General features: G+C 41.0%; 2 protein-coding genes across 20 annotated transcripts in view; both read left to right on the top strand.

Moving 5' to 3' along the window:
- Positions 1–13380, top strand: part of NONO (non-POU domain containing octamer binding) — a 26042-nt gene extending 12662 nt beyond the window's left edge. For 2 of the 10 annotated variants that reach the window (XM_081808689.1, XM_081808693.1), the window contains exons 2-11: positions 5382–5541; positions 6710–6903; positions 8325–8626; positions 9220–9315; positions 9510–9706; positions 10051–10135; positions 10540–10642; positions 11227–11266; positions 11503–11612; positions 12360–13380. In XM_081808689.1, coding sequence (XP_081664815.1) covers positions 5382–5541; positions 6710–6903; positions 8325–8626; positions 9220–9315; positions 9510–9706; positions 10051–10135; positions 10540–10642; positions 11227–11266; positions 11503–11612; positions 12360–12494 — 1422 coding nt within the window. In that variant the 3' untranslated portion in view covers positions 12495–13380. Of the gene's footprint in view, positions 1–41; positions 66–1019; positions 1144–1991; positions 2038–4743; positions 4796–5381; positions 5542–6709; positions 6904–8324; positions 8627–9219; positions 9316–9509; positions 9707–10050; positions 10136–10539; positions 10643–11226; positions 11267–11502; positions 11613–12359 lie in introns of those variants that run through there. The other 8 variants (XM_081808694.1, XM_081808691.1, XM_081808696.1 and 5 more) reach the window with 8 other exon arrangements.
- A 101-nt stretch (positions 13381–13481) lies between these two features.
- ITGB1BP2 (integrin subunit beta 1 binding protein 2) overlaps positions 13482–20358 on the top strand; it is a 24590-nt gene continuing 17713 nt past the window's right edge. For 7 of the 10 annotated variants that reach the window (XR_014141304.1, XR_014141302.1, XR_004072736.2 and 4 more), the window contains exons 1-10: positions 13482–14094; positions 14342–14391; positions 14481–14537; positions 14616–14761; positions 15462–15556; positions 15662–15720; positions 15857–15927; positions 16049–16148; positions 16414–16527; positions 16772–16834. Coding sequence is in view for 7 of the 10 variants with exons in the window: in XM_081808699.1 (XP_081664825.1) it covers positions 14031–14094; positions 14342–14391; positions 14481–14537; positions 14616–14761; positions 15462–15556; positions 15662–15720; positions 15857–15927; positions 16049–16148; positions 16414–16527; positions 16772–16834 (819 nt within the window). In the remaining 3 variants the exon portion in view is untranslated. Of the gene's footprint in view, positions 14095–14341; positions 14392–14480; positions 14538–14615; positions 14815–15461; positions 15557–15661; positions 15721–15856; positions 15928–16048; positions 16149–16413; positions 16528–16771; positions 16835–17194; positions 17600–20358 lie in introns of those variants that run through there. The other 3 variants (XM_031019442.2, XM_031019449.2, XM_031019448.2) reach the window with 3 other exon arrangements.

The following is a 20358-nucleotide window of genomic DNA, read 5'->3' as shown; positions in this document are numbered from 1 at the left end:
CTTAACGGAGAAGTTGAGGTTAGAGACGACTTGGAGGTACTTTGCTATCTTCAACCGAAGTTGAGGTAGGTGTACGGGGTAGGGTTGCCAGATAAAATACCGGACGCCCCGTTAATTTTGGATTTCACATAGACAGCAAAGTATTTTTAGTATACGTTGCATGGGACTTAAATACTAAAAGATAATTTTTTAAAGTCTGAAATTCAAATTTAACTCTACGTTGTGTATTTTTATTTGATAAATCTGGCAACTCTTGTGGGGGGCACTGGCTAGCTTTATGCTGTGTCTTTGTCCAACTTACTATTAAATGAAAGAAACGCCTGAAAAAGTACCTTACCATATCAGTGCATTCTACAGCTTTCAGGCAGGTGCATATCCATGCAGCCATCTAGGTCGGTAGATTTTTACCAGATCTCTCTCCCCCCCTCGCCCCCCACCCCACCAGCTTCCACTTAAAAAGTTGATCCTTTTCCTGAAAACTGATTTCAAATATGTGTGATGCAGTGTTTGGTCTTGTACCTAAACCACATTTATGCAGTCGTACTGTGTCCAGTAGCCCCAGTCTTTCTAAACCAGCAGTACATACTTTCTCTCAAGAAAAATCCTTCATCAGGGTTAGTCTTTGGGACAGATAGACAAATCCTTGATGCTGATCTTTGTGCTTAGTTCTTAGAGGCCCAGTGGTTAAGGGGCAGTGAATTTATTGCTCACAAGAGATTTCTGCACGTATTTCCATATTATGTTGGTGGTCATCATCAGAAATAAGTGATAGGGACAGTATTAACTGAGTACTTGCTACTTTGTGGGCACTGTTTTAAGTGTTTTATACAATATTATTTAGTCTTCACCATTGAATGCCTTCTTGGGAAAGAGTAAACTGGAAGGAAGGATTGTAAAGATTAGCACTATGGAGACATTTATTCAAAAACACAAAGGCAATTTGATTGTAAAAAATGATTTTTGCTAGAATCCAAAAGAGAGGAGGAAGAATGTAATTAATGATATTTGTCTAACTACAGCACCAACTGAATGCAGAAATACGGATAGTGGTTGCCAGCAGGAACATGTGCTGTGTACACAATCTCATTTAGTCCTTAAAATAACCAGCCCTGTGAAGTTGCTGTTGTTACCCCCTCCTTACAGGTGAGGAAACTGAGGCTCAGAAGTTAGGTGACATGGCTAGTCAGTTTGTTGGACTCTAAACTTTGAAATCAAGCTGAGTTTGATTACTAAGCTTGTAGCTTAGTGATGAAGAATGAGCTTTAGAATTAAATGGATGTGAGTTCCACGCCTTGCCCCATCACATTTGGGTAACCTTAGATGGGCATCAGTTTTCTTATCCAGGAGAGTAAGTTTTGGGCACTAAGTGAGATAATGCAGACTTAGCACAGTGCCTGGCATATAATGATTGGTAAATATCTGATATTATCATCTTAACTACCAGGCTACACTTTCTAAAACCAAAAATAACCTCCCTTGAAGTTCTCTTACATGGTTTAGAACATCCTAGCACTTTTTCTTCAAGGAGGTAGATCATTTCTACTAAGAAGTTGTAAAATGGCCTTTTTGAAAAGGAGTGATGAAGTTTGGTTAAGATGTATATACAGAGTTTTTAATATTTCAGTTTGAGTGGAACTCTGAGGATTTTTATTAATGTGTAAATATAAATTGTGGATTCCTGAATGGGATGCAAGATACTGAGGCTGGGGCCACTGACTCCCAAATTAAAGGCTGGAGAAAAAAAAGGTTCCTTGGATTCTAGCCAGGGGTAAGAAGGTAAGAAGACCTAGTTGGAGAAATGGCTGTGAAGATAACTCAAGTTTCAGCTATAGGCCAGTGTGGAGTCAGGGAAGGGAGGTGTTTAATAGCTGGGACTCAGATAGTTAAAGATCTGATTCTAATGCCAACCTAACCCCATCCCCACCTGTTGCTGGGGTAGACTTCATAAATTTTGTATGTTTTAATTTCCTGTTTTTATGTCTTATTTTTAGAAACATGATTTCCCTTTTTTTTAGAGGAAAAAATGCTGCACCATGGGTAAGAGTAATAAAGATAGATGCAATTATTTTAATTTTAAGAATTTATTATAAGGAAATAGTTAAAAAGAGCTATAAGCAAGAAGATATTTACTGCATCATTCTAATAGGAAAAAGGTGAAAACAACCTAAATGTCTCATAGTAGGTGGTAGTTTAGTAAGTTAGTATATATCCACATGGACTTTGTGTAGCTGTTAAAAATTATAATTATGTTGACATAGAAGTGAAGAAAAACTGAACATACAATGGTGCAGTATAGCAGCATTATATTGACATGATAATGTATGTTTTGGAAGGTAAATAAGTAAAAATGGATATTGTGGGAGGAATATTTACTCATGGATGTTTCCAAGATTTAGCTGTGAACATTGTTTATAAATAATGGTGAAAAAATAGAAACAACCCAAGTGTCCAACACAATAGGTGCTTGGTTGACAGCTGAATACTGCATCCATTAAAAATTAATGTAGGAGAAGAAAAATGTAGAAGATTGAGTGACATAAGAGCTCTCATCATGTAATAAAGTAGAAAAGGCAAGTTGCAAAATAGTTTTTATAGTATTTCATTTAGAGTACATGCAAATAAATCCGTGACTGGAAGGATAAATGTTAACTGACTTCTGGTAGTGGATTTTTATTTAATAAGATTGATGAAACGATACAAATAAGATTCAAGTCTTGGCTTAAGTGTCAACTTTCCAGTGAGGCTTAACCTCAGCTCTGTTTAAAATTGCAGTCTTACCAGGCGCCTGGGTGGCTCAGTTGGTTAAGCTTCTGCCTTCAGCTCAGGTCATGATCCCAGGGTCCTGGATCTAGTCCTGCATGGAGTCTGCATCAGGCTCCCTGCTCAGCGGGAAGTCTGCTGCTTCCTCTACCCCTCCCCCCTGCTCGTGATCTCTCTCACATAAATAAATAAAATCTTTTTTAAAATTGCAGTCTTACCCCTTTCACTCCCTATACACTTTGCCCCAGTTTCTCTTATTTTCTAATAGCATTTACCTCTCATTAAGTACTATGTACTTTAATTACGTGTCTTTTTGTCTTACTAGAAGGTAAGCACAACTGAGGGCAAGAATCTTTGCTTTGTTCATTGATGCATCCCAAGCACCTATAATAGTGCCTAGCAAATAGTAAGCATTCAGTGAATATTTGTTGGGTGAATTAGTAAAAAAATAAAATTAGTAAACAATGATCAATAATCTATAAACAGGGCAGTTTTCATTTTTGCCTGCCTTCTGTTCCTAGTCTACATTCATGCATTTTTGAGGGGGGAAAAAACACCCTTTTCCTGTTTCTTAAAACCTTTCCCTTTTGAAACATCAAACATTTTTCTTTTTTTAAAGATTTTACTTATTTGAGAGAGAGAGCGAGCACGAGTGTAGGGAGGGACAGAGGGAAAAGCAGACACCCCACTGAGCAGGGAGCCCGATGCAGGGCTCAGATCCCAGGACTCTGGGCTCATGACCTGAGCCGAAGGCAGACTCTTAACCGACTGAGCCACCCAGGTGTCCCAAAACATTAAACATTTTTCACATTTACATGGTCTTCATAATTTTTTTAAAAGATTTTATTTATTTATTCATGAGAGAGAAAAGCAGGCTCCCAAGGAGCAGGGAGCCCGATGGCGGGACTCGATCCCAGGACCCTGGGATCATGACCTGAGCCGAAGGCAGACGCTTAACCATCTAAGCCACGCAGGCACCCCTTCGTAATTTTTAATGCTGTGTAACACTCCACTGAATAGATGTACCGTAATTTATTAAAAACCATACCTCTAATTTTGGGTATTTTAAGTCATTAATTTGTTACCGTAAAGGTCATCACAGTGATTATTTCATGGATGTAGTTTTTATTAAATTTTTAAAATTATATTCTTTGGGGGGGCAGAGGGAGAGGGAGAGAGAAATCCTAAATAGGCTCCACACCTAGTGCAGAGCCTGACATGGGGCTGGATCTCAGAACCCTGAGATCATGACCTGAGCCAAAATCAAGAGTCAGATGCTTAACCTACTGAGCTACCCAGGTGCCCCTAAAATTATATTCTTAGGGTAAATTTCTAGGAGTAGAATTTCCTGAGTCACAGAATATGAACATTTTGATAGCTCTTGTTATTACTTGTTTTATGAAACAGTTTGGATATAGAATTTGATAATTATGTTGTTTTAGTTTTGGAGGGATATGATAAGAAATGTATCAGGGAAGCTTGTATAAATATTCTTATATACCCATCATCCAGAATCAGTAGTTATCAAGTCGTCACATTTTCTTTGAGAAATCAGTTTTCTTTATTTTAGAGGAATCATATAATGTTAACAATAAATGTTCATGAGAAGGTCCTTCTCTGCATTTTTCCTTCAGCTAAATTCTGATTAGAAGGTCTTGTGTTTAGGGGAAATGATTTAGGGTTGGCTTTGCCCTTTTATTACTGGAGAACTGTCCTTAAATGAGGAAGATGGTCCTCAGCTTGTTAACCAGTAAGAAAGCAGTAAGAAAATTTTCATTTTAAAGCCATCAGCTCTTGAATTCACTCTGGATTGTACCAGGAATTTTCATTTTGTTTTCTTTTAATCTTATGTTGATTTTTAGATGAGATCTAACATTATGATTGTATATTCATCTTTTTTATTTGATGTTTTCATTGCTTTGATAGTCATTTATCTTTATTGTGATTAATAACCATATTTACTGAATGCTTACTATATTTCAGTACTGAGCTAGTGTTTTCACATATTTATGAATCCTCATAGCCATCTTGAGAGGTAGGTATTTTTATTATTCCCTTTATAACAGCTTAAATTTGTGCAAAAGTGATTTACTAAGTAGTACATAGCTAGTAAGTGAGTACTAGGACCATGCTTCAAATCTAAGTATGTCTAACTCCACAGCTTGTACTTTTTCTACTGTTCATTCCACAATATCTACTGTAGGTTAAGACTGCAAAGTGCCAGATAACAAGATTTAATAGTCCTTGTCCTTGTGATAAGTAGAATCTATTTCCCTTGTTAAGTTTTAATATTATGATAGGGCCAATTTTTAGGGAGTAGCTTCTTCGGGGAAAGTAGTTTCCAGTTAATATATAGAATTAGTGAAAGGAAAGTTTCTTCAAGCTACGTCTGTGCAAGTTGTTCATTTAGTACTTGTCTAGTGTCTGTGTGCAACATAACTGCTAATGTCTGGTTCTTTTTAGGTTTTTGAGTGGTACAACTTTGCCATACTTGTTCACAATAACCAGTCATTTGAATCTGGCAAAAGCCAGGATATCAGAGATGATTAGTGACATATAAATCATCAGGAAGGTGACTGATAAGCCCTGAATGTATTTGACAGTCCACATTTTCCTTTTAGGGTGCAAAAATGCAGAGCAATAAAACCTTTAACCTGGAGAAGCAAAACCATACTCCAAGGAAGCATCATCAGCATCACCACCAGCAGCACCACCAGCAGCAACAGCAGCAGCCACCACCGCCACCAATACCTGCAAATGGGCAACAAGCCAGCAGCCAAAGTGAGTACATGCTTGTAGGGGGGTAAGAATAGGTTCCCTCCCGGGAAAGGTTCCTTGGTTTTTAGATTAATCTCTTGGGCTTATAAAGGAATAAGCCTTTGTGGCACACCTTTTGCTCTTTTTTCCCCTATTTACCTCTTAATACATCTTAGGATAGAAAAAGGGTGATTCACTGAAACAAGGAGCAGACATGTTGGGTAGCAGATGAGTACAAGTTGCTGTGCTGTGTTGGCATATTCTGCTAAACAGATGTCTGTGTGTTTTACCTCAGAGCTTGGTTCTTAGAGGTAATCATCAGATGACTGGTAGTTAGAAAATATAGAACAAGTCTTTAAGGGAAAAGAAGTCTGGTACTGAGTGTTATACTTTCAGCCTGGGGTCTGTGCCAATCCGTTTTAATCACAGTAAACATTCTTTAAAGGCATGTTCCATTCATTCAGCAAACTTTGAGCACCTATTGTGTGCCTCTAAAACTAGAACCAACCTCAGCCCTCTTTTATTTCCAGAGATCCCTACAAAGAATACTGTTTCCTAACTCATTTCCTTTCATTCCATTAACCCAAGCATGAAAGAATGGGAACTGTTAAGATTATGAAGATTGGTGAGAGATTGGGAAAATGGAGCAATTATGTTTCAGTTTTATTTTTTTAAAGATTTTATTTATTAGAGAGCAAGTGAGAGCACACGAGAAGGGGGAGGGGCAGAAAGAGAGGGAGAAGGAGTCTCCTCAACGAGCAGGGAAGCCCAATGCGGGGCTTGATCCCAGGACCCTGGGATCATGACCTGAGCCAAAGGCAGACACTTACCTACTGAGCCACCTAGGCACCCCTATGTTTCAAATTTAGAAAACTGATCTCTTCTGACACAAGTCTTCTTGACTTGCTTAATTTTCTCTTTGACCAATAGCTTCTGTATTGTCTTTCTCTTAGTCCGGGTGGCTCCTGGCCCATAGTAGAGCTATTGAGAAGAACTCCCAGATGTCTGCATACTGCTTTCACATTTTAAGGGCAATTTACTGATAAGTGGTTAGTGGATAGATTGTATTGGGAAATGGTGTTTTTCTCTACAGCAGTTAGGTTTCCTAATCTAGCAGCAGTTGTAGCTCTTTGAGAATGTGACTGTAGATCTCTTTGCCCAATCTTTTGAGTGACTGTGTGTATTCTCTCAGATGAAGGCTTGACTATTGACCTGAAGAATTTTAGGAAACCAGGAGAGAAGACCTTCACCCAACGTAGCCGGCTCTTTGTGGGCAATCTTCCTCCTGACATCACTGAGGAGGAGATGAGGAAACTATTTGAGAAATATGGGAAGGCAGGCGAAGTCTTCATTCATAAGGATAAGGGCTTTGGCTTTATCCGCTTGGTGAGCAACCATGGGCTTTTAGAGTATATGCTCTAAAAGGTGGGGAAGTCGGGAAATGATGGATATGGAAAATACGGCAGTGGAAATAATTCTCAGGTGGTCTGTTTGTTAAATATTTAATAGTTGTAGTTGGTAGAACAGGACAGAAGATAACAGGTTTTATTTTTATTTTTCCTTATAGGGTTTTGTTTTGTTTCAAGGACAACATAGGTTTATTTGTCTAGGACACAGACTAAAGTATGCCCCTTGGAACTTTTGTTTTCATTGGTAAATTTCAAACATACAGAGGTAGAGAGAATAGTATAATGAACCTATAAATACTCGATGCCCAGCTTCAATAATTATCAACTCAAAATTATTTTATCTTAGTAACTAATGATTAAAGTTCATATACTTTATTTCCTAAGTTCTTGCCTATGTATTGTCGCACTTAAGACTTTTTAAAACCATGAGGGGACAGTTTTATTCGTATCTATTTTTTTTTTTTTAAAGATTTTATTTATTTATTTGACAGAGAGAGACACAGCAAGAGAGGGAACACAAGCAGGGGGAGTGGGAGAGGGAGAAGCAGGCTTCCCGCGGAGCAGGGAGCCCGATGCGGGGCTCGATCCCAGGACCCTGGGATCATGACTTGAGCCGAAGGCAGACGCTTAATGACTGAGCCACCCAGGCGCCCCCGTATCTATTTTTTTAAAAAAATTTTAAGTTGTGCTAAAATACACATAAAATTTATTATTTAACCATTTTTAAGTGTAGATCTTTTTTATAAAGACAGATTTGATTAGGAAACATGTTTAAGTATATGAGGGAGGAACTTTTTTAGGCATTGTCTACATAAACAAGGAATATAAGGTGTTAGCAAGTTCAGTAGATGTGGTGGTCAGAACTAGTTTTCATTCCAGATCTACCACTGACTCAAGATTACATGGGCAAGTCATTTTTTCTGGGGTTTGAGGTTCCTCTTTAGTAATATGAGAGGGGGTTCCCATTAGGGTCTGTGGTTCTAAAGAGGTCTCAATGGAGGGCATACATGATTCTCATTAAACTTGTATGTAGCTAGCTGAAATTAAAATACTCTGGCTGATGTATTGTAAGGGTAGGTTTTAGGCTGGTCCTTGTCCCAATGATCTGTTATACCACTTGGGAGAATAACCTATATGATACTGATGACCATGTAAGTGGTATTAACTTCTAGAATTTCCAGTTGATTTATTGCAAGGCTATCAGAGCAATTAGACTATCCAACAGTTATCTGAAACATGTAATTTCGATTCTTTCAGGATATCAAGGTTTCTTTGTGTGTTGTCAGGGTTTTGGGGCGGGCAGACATTTTATATTGGGCTATGCTACTTTAGACTCTTGATGGCTGTGCCTGTGGTCATTGTCAAACTTGAGTTATTCTAACTTTCCTCTGCTTCTAGGAAACACGAACCCTAGCGGAGATTGCCAAAGTAGAACTGGACAACATGCCACTCCGTGGAAAGCAGCTGCGTGTGCGCTTTGCCTGCCATAGTGCATCCCTTACAGTCCGAAACCTTCCTCAGTATGTTTCCAATGAACTGCTGGAGGAAGCCTTTTCGGTGTTTGGCCAGGTGGAAAGGGCTGTAGTCATTGTGGATGATCGAGGAAGGCCCTCAGGAAAAGGCATTGTTGAATTCTCAGGGAAGCCAGCTGCTCGGAAAGCTCTGGACAGGTGCAGTGAAGGCTCCTTCCTGCTAACCACGTAAGTGAAGGGCTGCTTTTAGTAATAGACCTTAGATTGCTACTTCCTTCGGTGGTGTGGGAAGGTAGCCTGTAGGAACCATGCTTTTGTGTTCACCTAGAGACTTTGGATACTAATTCAGCTTTCCAGTAGGGTTCTCAGTGTCATCTTAAATTAATGGAAATAGTATGAGGATTAAGAAATAAACCTTTCAGTCTTCTAGTAGGCTGTCATTTAATCAGTGTTAAATCTCCCCTTTGAAGTCTTAGAACTCTGAAAAGTTGTTTTGTGCATGCAGCCTCTCTGTGTTTACTTCAAGTCATTGTCTGGAGTTTTACAGATATGGGGTATTTAAACTGCACTTAAGTATCCTATCTACTTACTTTGAACATCTTTAAGGCTCTATTCTGAGATTTAAAGCCTCATGCCATCCTATCAACCCCAGATTCCACATAATGCCATTAAAAGAACTTGGTTACTTGGGGCTGGGTGTAAAAATTCCTTCAGAAATATGTTTAATTATCCAGTCCTGATCCTTATCTACTTTATTGTGCCAGTGGCAGGTATAGGGAGGAAGCCTGGTGTAGGGTATAATTTGAGCTTCTTTCTTCCAGATTTCCTCGGCCTGTGACTGTGGAGCCCATGGACCAGTTGGATGATGAAGAGGGACTTCCAGAGAAGCTGGTTATAAAGAACCAGCAATTTCACAAGTATGTGGTTCTGACAGATTCCCTGTTAGGTGCTTGTGTATTCTTAAGGAAGCTTGTAAAGGGATGTGTAAAAGAGGCAGGTCTTTCCTATAGGTATTCACTGGCAGCCATGATCTTGGCCCTCAGGAGGAATGCAGTGCTTAGTTGGGGGAATCTTGGACAAAGTTTTAATAACCCAGGAACCTTGTCTATAGGGAGCGAGAGCAGCCACCCAGATTTGCACAGCCTGGCTCCTTTGAGTATGAGTATGCCATGCGCTGGAAGGCACTCATTGAGATGGAGAAGCAGCAGCAGGACCAAGTGGACCGCAACATCAAGGAAGCTCGTGAGAAGCTGGAGATGGAGATGGAGGCTGCTCGCCATGAGCACCAGGTTATGCTAATGAGACAGGGTGAGTGTAGACCTGTAGGTCTTAAACCTAGAACAAGAACAAAATGACTTTTTTCAGGAATTTTTTTTATCAGTTGGTAGAGAAAAGCCTAAATCTCTGCTTTTATTCTCTGAAATATTTTGTTGATCTTGGTAGGCAAATGAGCTTGGAGATGTGACAGAGAATACTGGATTCTGTGGAGAAGGAAATAATAGGTTTGACTTCATTTTTGGAATCTGGATAGCTCAGATGGCCACGCAGGGATTATATATCCCCTTTGCTTTCTGGATCTTTATTTATGGAAAATTATTGAGTCTATATGAGGAGAATGAAAAATACTCTGAATCAGTTTACTGTTTTTCTAGATTTGATGAGGCGTCAAGAAGAACTTCGGAGGATGGAAGAGCTGCACAACCAAGAAGTGCAAAAACGAAAGCAGCTGGAACTCAGGTAACTAACTCTCAAACCCTTTTTCTCTGACAACTCTAAGAGGTAATGTCTCACTCCTGTTTCCTACTACCATGCTACCTCATGCATTTGTAAATATTTCCTGGATGCTTCTCAAGTTCTCCCTTTGGATGGGAAATGTTTCAGCTGCCCATGACTCTAGGAATTACCCAGGGCTGCACTAAAGGGAAAGCAGCTGAGTGCTGGTGTCATGAAGCTCCTTTCTGAAAGGAGAACTTTTTTTCCCCTGAATGACACGTTTGGCTTGTTTTAGGGCTGGACACATTGAACAGTGAGTTTCTTGCAGAGCTATGATAGTTTCCAGTAGGCTCTCGATCTCCCCTGTTAAGATAATCTGCTCAAGTTCTGGAATGTCTCTGCTAAATACCTTGGTGACTCTTCTGTAGGCAGGAGGAGGAACGCAGGCGCCGTGAGGAAGAGATGCGGCGGCAACAGGAAGAAATGATGCGGCGACAGCAGGAAGGATTCAAGGGAACATTCCCCGATGCGGTATATCTCCCATGTGCCCATGATGTACCAGGCCAGTCACGATATGAGAAACCCACCATGAGTTGTCCACTAGGACTATAAAACATACCGGGTTATGACCAGTTTTTATATTCTGTGAAACTCCTTTTAGAAAGAAGAATTCATAGGAAGAAAAGGTAAGGTTTGAAGGGGAGTTCTTGCCTCACAGGCAATTTAGGATGAAGAGCTAGGGCCAGTGTTACACTGTTTGGACTCAGTGACTGCATGATGAAATATATCCAGTCCGATAGCATCCTTAACTAGTTCTCTGATGTCCTTGGAGTTGTTGCACAGATTAAGGTCCTAGAAGAAGTCAGCTATCTCTCCCCTTGCCTTTTACCTCTTCTGTTCCTAATAGGAGACTCTGACTTGTATCCTTGTCCTAACCTTGAACTCAACTGCACACCTAGCAAGGAGATGTTGGTTTTCCTCAGCTTGGCCTCAGTGTGCTTGGGAGGAATGTGTTATCACTCTACTTGCTTCCCTTAGTGTGTGGTCCTCAACGTATTGTGAATGGTAGAATGCAGTGCTATCTTGGACTGTTTTGAGTATTTCTTATTTTTCAGAGAGAACAGGAGATACGGATGGGCCAGATGGCTATGGGAGGTAAGAACTTAGGAGGTTAGTGGCTCTGGTTTCCTTTTTTGTATCATTTCTGGTGAACTATGTGGCTTCTCAGGCATAGTCCAGATTTAAGGGGCTGACATTTCTGGGAGCATCGTTTTTTTTTGGGGGGGGGGTAACACGTCCTTAGCTCAGAGGTCTTGTTGAATTGTTTTCTCTTGCACAGAGAGAAACTGACAGTCTCTGTCTCCTGTACTGATCACACTATTCTGCTTTAGGTGCTATGGGCATCAACAACAGAGGCGCCATGCCCCCTGCTCCAGTGCCAGCAGGTACCCCAGCTCCTCCAGGACCTGCCACTATGATGCCAGATGGAACCTTGGGATTGGTAATAAACTGCAGAACTTTACAGTAATTCTGAAGGGTGATAGGAGAAAGGACTTTGCTTTCAGTCCCTGTGCCTGCCACAATTTTGCTACAGATACTCGGGTTTTAGGGCCGCTGTTTTCCATTAAATGTAACCTCAAGGTCTTGATTTTTGAATCTTGAACAAACCCAGTCTCAAACTATACTTTGTCTGGGAGTTAAGTAAATGCCTTTGACTGGCCAGTCTGTTTAGTTGCTACCCTGAGTTAATGGAGGTAACAGGGGTTTGGTGGTTTTTGTTTGTTTGTTTGTTTTTGGAGGGAAGGCAATGAAGGTTAGGTATTATCACATAAAATAGATAGGAATCCAAAAAGATTGCTCATACAATCCTGAGTTACAGTTCTAGTGTCAAAATTTTAAAACTGGGTGCGCTTAAGGTTGCTGAAGAGTGATGGCTTGTCCTTGTCACTGTACTTAGTTTGGGGAAAGGGACTTAGGTGGAACTTAGTCTGGGAATTTACTATGTAATATTATTTAATCAGTAGGAATTGGGATAAGAAGATAAAGGTAGGATAGTTGGGTGGGTCTGTAATTCAGACAGCTTTCTTTTCAGGGATATCCACTATAGTTCTAAACAGGCTTAGTCTCCCCTAGCACATCAGAGCTTTGAATAGTCGGTTGGAAATGGCCTCCAGGGGCGGGATTACAAATGGGTGGGAAGCTTGGGACATAGATTCTATTGTAACATTGCTCTCTTTTTCTCTTTAAGACCCCACCAACAACTGAACGCTTTGGCCAAGCTGCTACAATGGAAGGAATTGGGGCAATTGGTGGAACCCCTCCTGCATTCAACCGTGCAGCTCCTGGAGCTGAATTTGCTCCAAACAAACGTCGCCGATACTAATAAAAATTTCAATGTCTAGTTTCCCAAAAACCCTTAAAAGAAGGACCCTTTTTGGACTAGCCAGAATTCTGCCCTGGAAAAGTGTTAGGGATTCCTCCCAATAGTTAGGTCTTCCTTGCCTGTACTACTCTGAGGGAGTTTGCTGGAGGCTGAGGGCAAGGGAGGGGCGATATTTAACAAATCAGTTCTGTGTGGTATATCGTTTAACTAATTGATTTTGTGTGGTGCATTCCTGAAGTCTCATGTGATTGTTGAGGGCCTGTGGGGGGGGACCATGGCAAAATGGATCCAGTTAGAGCCCCCATTAATCTTGATCATTCCATTCTTTGTCCATCTTGTTCTATTTGGTTCCTCATTATACCCTCCAACCCCAGAGACACTGCCATATACACCACAAAAACAAGCATCCCCCAATGACCTTAGCCCCATTGTTCCATTCACTCGCAGGTGGGAATTCAGGCCAATGTCCACAGAGGTCACAGACAACATACATACGGTTCTGTTATATCCCATATATTAGCCCTTCATGTCCTAAGGAAGACATTTTCTCTTAGAGATTTTCATTTTAGTGTATCTTTAAAAAAAAATCTTGTGTTAAGTTGCCTCCATCTTTTTTCTTGGGTTAGGACAACCCAGGAACGGCCCTTTTGTGTCTATGATGTTGCTGTTCACAGCTTTTCTTGATAGGCCTAGTACAATCTTGGGAACAGGGTTGCTGTATGCTGAAGGTCGGACAGTAGCTCTTAGCCTTGCCTATCTTAGGTAGTTACGCTGTGCATTTTTTTTTATTGGTGTACCATGTTTGATTTGTCCCTGATATCTTTGGAGTTTTTCTGAGAAATGGAGCAGTAATACAGCATCAACTTATTAAAATACATTTTAAGCCTTTTAATTTTCTGTGCTGTTTTTGAAAGGGAATGGAGGGAGGGGAGGTCTGTCTCAAGAGATAAGCATAGGTTTGATAAGTATAATCCTTTACTACCTTTTGCTCAAAAGTATGAATCCTCCATTTAGGCAAATTTGGGGAGGTTGGATGCATACTATGGCTTCTGTGGTTGACAAAGATTGGTGCTATTGGCGGTACACAGAAGCAATGAGGATGAGAGGAAAGCTGCTGCTTTGAAAGAGGAAGAAAATGAGTTGGAGGAACGGGGGTACCTTCGTTGAGCTGGGAGGGGTCTCAAAATTGGGATTCATTTCTGAGCAGCTGCTGGTATGTCAGAGGCTTGGAATTGGCCTGGTAAATCTAAAACTGTCTCAGCAGTGGTTAGCTGACCTCACCCAAGTTCCAAGCCCTACTCTGCCTGATCCTTTTTTCTTGAGCTCCAGAGCTAAAATGCTCCTGAGCGCTCTCCTATTGGTTGAGAAGACCAGTTGAAGTTCCCTTGCCCATGTTAGGAGGTGTACGCCTCCTGAACTAAAGATAGAAACAGCTGGCCCTTGCAGACAGCTAAAAGCCTCCAGACTAAGAGGTGTTCCCCACTCGGCAGCCAGACTCCTTGAAATACCCTTTCAGTAATTCTACCAACGTCCTCCATGTCTCTACTCTGCCATAACAAAGGCTGTGGGCAGCACTTTGACCCCAATGCCAACCTTCCTGGTGAGTAACTAATTCTGATTTTGCCAGGGGGCTCTTGTGAGTGCTGGGGGAGTGGTCAGCTGTGGGCAGTCTGTTAAAGGAGCAGAGAAATTTAGTGTATCTGACCTAATTTAATTGGTCTGGGTGGTCTTCAATCTTATTTTTACGTTCTAAAGAAAAACCATGAGCATATAAATCTGTGGAAGAAGTAAGAGAAGTGATACTTGGTATAGTTGCCTTTCCTTGATCCTTCTGCTGGTATCCACAGATTCCTGTTGCCATCACCCTGGGGTCCCAATCTTCCATGATGCACTGAAGGTGAGGAGTAGGCAAGAGGGGATAGCAAGAGCATTTCCCAAAGGAAATATAGCCAGGAATCTAAGCTGAGCTGGGTCTTTTGTTATCAGGGTTGGTCCTGCTGCCGGAAGCGAACTGTAGATTTCTCTGAGTTCTTAAACATCAAGGTAAATTATTTACTTCCTTGGATTCTGTCCCTAATAGAAGGATTCTATCCCTAAACCTTCTTTCCTTATCTGTACTAGGGCTGTACTGTGGGACCACACTGTGCTGAGAAGCTCCCTGAGGCTCCTCAACCTGAGGTGCCTGCCACAAGCAGTTCACTTCAGGAGCAAAAACCTCTGAATACGATTCCAAAGTCAGCAGAGACTTTGCGTCGGGAGAGGCCCAAGTAAAGAGGAGGAAGTCCCTGGGTTTTTCCTACATTCATGGAGCTTCCTAGAAGTGATTAATGGGTCACTGGGGCTTGGGGACTAGGGATAAGAGGAGGGCCAAGTGTCAGGGTTTTGTGTATATTTTATACCTTAGGGGAAATTTGTATCCAGAAATAATGTCTTTGCTTTAAGGTTGGTATGGGGGTGATGGGATAGGTATTTAAAGTCAATAGAGTAGATGGCCCCTCATAAATACGTAGTTAATAATACAAGAGAGATTGTTGAGAAAGACTTGATTTTTTTTTCTTTTTGGAAAAAAGCTTTAAAATGAGTTTTACATCAAGAAAAAGATGCAGTATTGACAGCCAAACGGCTGTAGAGAATAAATTAATTTTGTGGAAGTAGCATGAGCAACAGAAGAAAGTCACATTAGGTCCACAATTAGAAGAGGACGAGGATATGATGCAGTTCTGCAAAGAAATGTAGATTGAGAGCAACTGAGTAGATGGGCAAAAAAGCCCTAGGGATTTCCCCAGGGTTCAGGGACTTGGGATGTCCACAAAGAAGATAATTGGCAATGGAGTTGCTACCCAACTTTTCCAACCCTGCCCCCACTTTCACCAGATTTCTCTGACACCATTACAACTGGTGGGAGTGTTGGAGCTAATGATCTTGGTTAATGGGTCAGAACTAAATCACCCCACCCATACCCCCTAGGTCAGAGTTGCCTCCAAAGCTGCTTCCACTAAATATATCCCAAGCCCTGGAAATGGCATTGGAACAGAAGGAATTAGACCAGGAACCTGGAGCAGGTAAGTGGGTCCTTAGTAGGACAGGCTTTGCAGACCGGAATTTAGTGAAAGTGGCAATTAGGTGGAGGGAATAGATAGATTCCTGACTCTGTTTCCTTTGCTCAGGACTTGACAGTAGTCTGATCCGGACTGGTTCCAGCTGCCAGAATCCAGGATGTGATGCTGTGAGTGAGAGCTTATAAGGGGTGCAAGCATGTGGCTGAGAGATGCTATACCTGGGATGACGGTATAGATATGAGGCTGTGTGGGGTATACTTTAGAATGACCTGATTCTTCTGATTCTCCTTTACCTATCTTAAGGTTTACCAAGGCCCTGAGAGTGATGCTACTCCATGTACCTACCACCCAGGAGCACCTCGATTCCATGAGGGGTGAGAGAGGGGACTGGGTAGGGTCTATAAGGCCAGTTTCTCCCACTGTTGATCATAATATGGGAGTGGGAGCTCATGGGGAGGGGAAAGGAGATTCAGTTGAATTATCCTCCTACCCCAGGATGAAGTCTTGGAGCTGTTGTGGCATCCAGACCCTGGATTTTGGGGCATTCCTGGCACAGCCAGGATGCAGAGTTGGTAGGCATGACTGGGGGAAGCAGGTAAGCCCAGCTTTCTTGAACTTTTAATTAGAACCCAATTCCAGAAATAATTACCCCTCCTTGTACCTCATGGCCAAGCTCTCTATCTCCTCCCTTTTGTACAGACCAAATAAGATTCTGCTTATCCTCAACAGCCTGGAGGCTTTGCCATGTGAAGTAGTATTAATCTTTCTGAGATTCTGTGTCTCTTCTCTAGACACACCTGAGAACTTCCCTTGGGTGAAGAGTTCATTCTTACCACACACATTTCACATCCTCTCTTCAGCTGCCAGCGTCTTGCCGTCATGATTGGCACCAGACAGATTCCTTAGTAGTGGTGACTGTATATGGCCAGATTCCACTTCCTGCGTTCAACTGGGTGAAGGCCAGTCAAACTGAGGTGAGGAATGTCTGATGCTGGTTGGGAGGCTGGTGAATTGGGTGATACTACAGTTTTACAGGCAGAGTTGCTGTATGCAGCAAACATGTGGGCTCCATAGTCCCCTGAGAGGAAGAGCTAGTAGGTCAGGGCTATCTGGCTGACCTGTGGATATAGGGCTCACACCTCTGGCCTGGTTCTCTGTTGTAATAACTTGTTCTGACCTTCTAGGATTGTTACCACCCCTGTAATTCTTTTTTCTCAGCTCCATATCCACATTGTCTTTGATGGTAACCGTGTGTTCCAGGCACAGATGAAGCTCTGGGGGGTAAGTGAAGATAAGGGGCACAGGAGGGGGAGGAAGATGGGGTAAAAAGAAGGACCAGACTGGAATGAATAGAGGGTGTCTTGAGGGAAGGAATTATAGTGGGAAAGTGGAGGTTTTCTCTTCATTTGCTTTGATATTCTTTCTCCCCCTTTCTCTTTTTTCTCTCCCCTCCTCCTTCTCCTCCTTCTTTCCTCTTTCTCCCTTTGTTACTATATCATTTTGTTCCTCCCCTATCTTGTTTTGCCCACCTTACATTTGTTTATTTTTCTTTGTCATTCATTACCACCCACCCTGACCCCAATTCCTTTGATTTCCTCATTTTCTTCTTCTTGTGTTCCTCTATCTTTTCCTCCTCCTCAGGTCATAAACGTGGAGCAGAGCTCTGTCTCCTTGATGCCATCTCGGGTTGAAATCTCCTTGGTCAAGGCTGACCCAGGATCCTGGGCCCAGCTGGAGCACCCCGATGCACTAGCTGAGAAGGCTAAGGCAGGGGTTGGGTTAGAGATGGATGAGGAAGAATCTGAGGATTCAGATGATGATCTGAGCTGGACAGAGGAGGAGGAAGAGGAGGAAGCAATGGGGGAATAGTGACACCAGTCAAGTATCTAGATAGGACCTCAGTGGTTCCCTTAGAATCTCAGAGACCAGGATATGGTTGGCCATGTGGTGTCATTGAGCAGCAGCAGGCTGAAGGAGGGGAGAACAAAAGTGTCCAAACCATGCTGTTTTTTTTCCCTGAAATAAATCTTGTATTCTGCAGTTTCACATAGTGTCGTTCTCTCACCTCACTATCTATAAGATTGTCTTCATTCCCCCCAGCTTCTGTGTGTCTTTAACACACGTGTGTGAAAACAAGCACATGTACATTCAATCTGCTCTTTACAATCACCAGGTAATCTACTGAGTACTTATTGTGTGCCCAGTTGTGTGTTAGGTGGTTTAGAGCTATCTTTTTTTTTTTTTTTAATATTCAGGAAGAGCCATAACACTTTATTTTTTTTTTACTTTTTATTTTTATTTATTTTTTATTTTTTTCCCCAGTGATTCATCAGTCAGTTTAGAGCTATCTGAGAAACAGAAGACTTATTTATTCCTCTCAGGAAAATTGTAGTCTGGCTGACAGACTAATCTACATTAAATAATAATAAACATTATCAGGTAGCTTAACTGAGTGTTAAATTGTACAGTACAGTTATTAAGAGCTATAGGAGTTGAGAGAGAGTGGAGTGATTAATGTGGACTATAGTAGAAAGGGAAAGTTCCATGGAAGAACATTTTTTAACAGCTTTTTTGGGATACAATTCACATATCATACAATTCACCCATTTAAAGTGTAAAATTCAGTGTTTTTTAAGTATACTCAGAGTTGTGCAACCACAATCAATTTTCATCACTCCAAAAAGAAACCCTATACCCATTAGCAGTCACTACCAGTATCCTCCCCCCAAACTCATAGCTGTGGACAACCACTAATGTACTTTCTGCCTCTATGGATTTACCTGTTCTGGATATTTCATATGACTGGAATCATATAATATGTGGGCTTTTGTAAGAGGCTTCTTTCACTTAGCATATGTTTTCACAGTTCCTCCATGTTGTAACGTGTATCAGTACCTCATTCCTTTTATGGCTGAATAATATTCCATTGTGCGGATATACCACATTATGTTTATTTCATCAATTGAGGTACCTTTGGGTTGTTTCCATTATTCTGAATAATGCTCCTATGAACATTTATATACAAGTTTTTATGTGGACTTTTGTTTTCACTTCTCTTGGATATATACCTAGGAGTATAATTTCTGGGTCAAATGGTAACTTTAACCTTTTAAGAAACTGCCAGACTGTTTTCCAAAGAGGCTGTACCATTTTACATTCCCATCAGCAGTGTAAGGGTTCCAGTTTTTCCACATCCTCAATAACACTTGTTATTTGTCCTTTTTTATGGGTGTGAAGTGGAATTTCATTATGGTTTTAACTGCATTTCCCCAATGATAATGATGTTGAGCATATTTTCATGTGCTTATTGGCCATTTGTGTTCTTATTTGGAGAAATGTCTATTCAAATCCTTTGCCCATTTGTTAACTTAGCTTGCCTTTTTATTGAGTTGTATGAATTTTTTTTTAAAGATTGTATTTATTTATTTGACAGAGACACAGCGAGAGAGGGAACACAAGCAGGGGGAGTGGGAGAGGGAGTAGGCTTTCCGCTGAGCAGGGAGCCCGATGCGGGGCTCGATCCCAGGACCCTGGGACCATGACCTGAGCTGAAGGCAGACGCTTAATGACTGAGCCACCCAGGTGCCCCAGAGTTGTACGAATTTTTTTAATATATTCTGGAGACAAGTCTCTTGTCAGATATATGACTTGGAAATATTTTCTCCCATTCCGTGTTTTGTCTTTTTACTTCCTTGATGGTGTCCTTTGGTACACAAAAGTTTTTAACTTCTATGAAGTTATTTATATGAAGAATTTATCTTTTCTTTGGTTGCTTATATTTTTGATGTCATAGCCAAAAAAAACATTGCTTAATTCAAGGTCATGAAGAAGATTCGCTCCTATGTTTTCAAAGGGATTTATAGTTTTACATTTAGGTCTTTGATCCATTTTGAGTTATTTTTTATATGTGGCATGAGGTAGGATTCCAACTTTATGTTTTTGCATATGGATATCTAGTTGTCCCAGCACCATTTGTTGAGAAGGCTATTCTGTCCCCATTGGATTGTCTTAGCACCCTAGTTGAAAATCAATTGACCAAAAATATAAGGGGTAAGAGACACGTTTTGAATGGAAATTTGTTGGAATGAGAAATTTGGATGGGTATGGAAGAGTGGGGAGAGCCAAACTGAGGCTGGAAGGTGTTTTATTTTACTTTCTGTGTTTTATTTTAAATTCCAGAAGTAATACATTGTCACTGTAAAATACTCAATGCAGAAGTATGTAGAGTAAAAAGTAAATGTTCCTCTTTAGACTCTTTCCAAGCTTAGTCCCTTTGCTGTTTGGAACCACTGCTAACATATCAGACAGAGGATGTGTTTAAGGGAGGGAACAAAAAAGTTAGTTGAGTGTAGCTAGATTGGGAGGAGGCTAAAATTCTAGATGAAGGATTTTGAACATGATTTAAAAGAGAGTTAGAATTAAACTCTATCTCTGAAACTCATAGCATACTATATTGAATTTAAATAAAATAAATTTTAAGGGGCGCCTGGGTGGCTCAGTTGGTTAAGCGACTGCCTTCGGCTCGGGTCATGATCCCAGGGTCCTGGGATCGAGCCCCGCATCGGGCTCCCTGCTTGGCGGGAAACCTGCTTCTCCCTCTCCCACTCCCCCTGCTTGTGTTCCCTCTCTCACTGTCTCTCTCTCTCTGTTAAGTAAATAAATAAAATCTTTAAATAAAATAAAATTTAAAAAAGAGAAAGGCAGTATAGGCCTTTTAAAAATGTAGATTCTTTTTTTTTTATAAACATTTTTTTTTTTAAGATTTTATTTATTTGTGAGAGAGAGAATGAGAGACAGAGAGCATG

Source organism: Leptonychotes weddellii, chromosome X, assembly GCF_054177405.1.
Source record: "Leptonychotes weddellii isolate Sample4059 chromosome X, ASM5417740v2, whole genome shotgun sequence".
In the NCBI taxonomy this organism is placed as follows: Eukaryota; Metazoa; Chordata; class Mammalia; order Carnivora; family Phocidae; genus Leptonychotes; species Leptonychotes weddellii.
The sequence above is the reverse complement of the archived record's forward strand: the minus strand, read 5'-3'. Positions and strand labels throughout refer to the sequence as shown.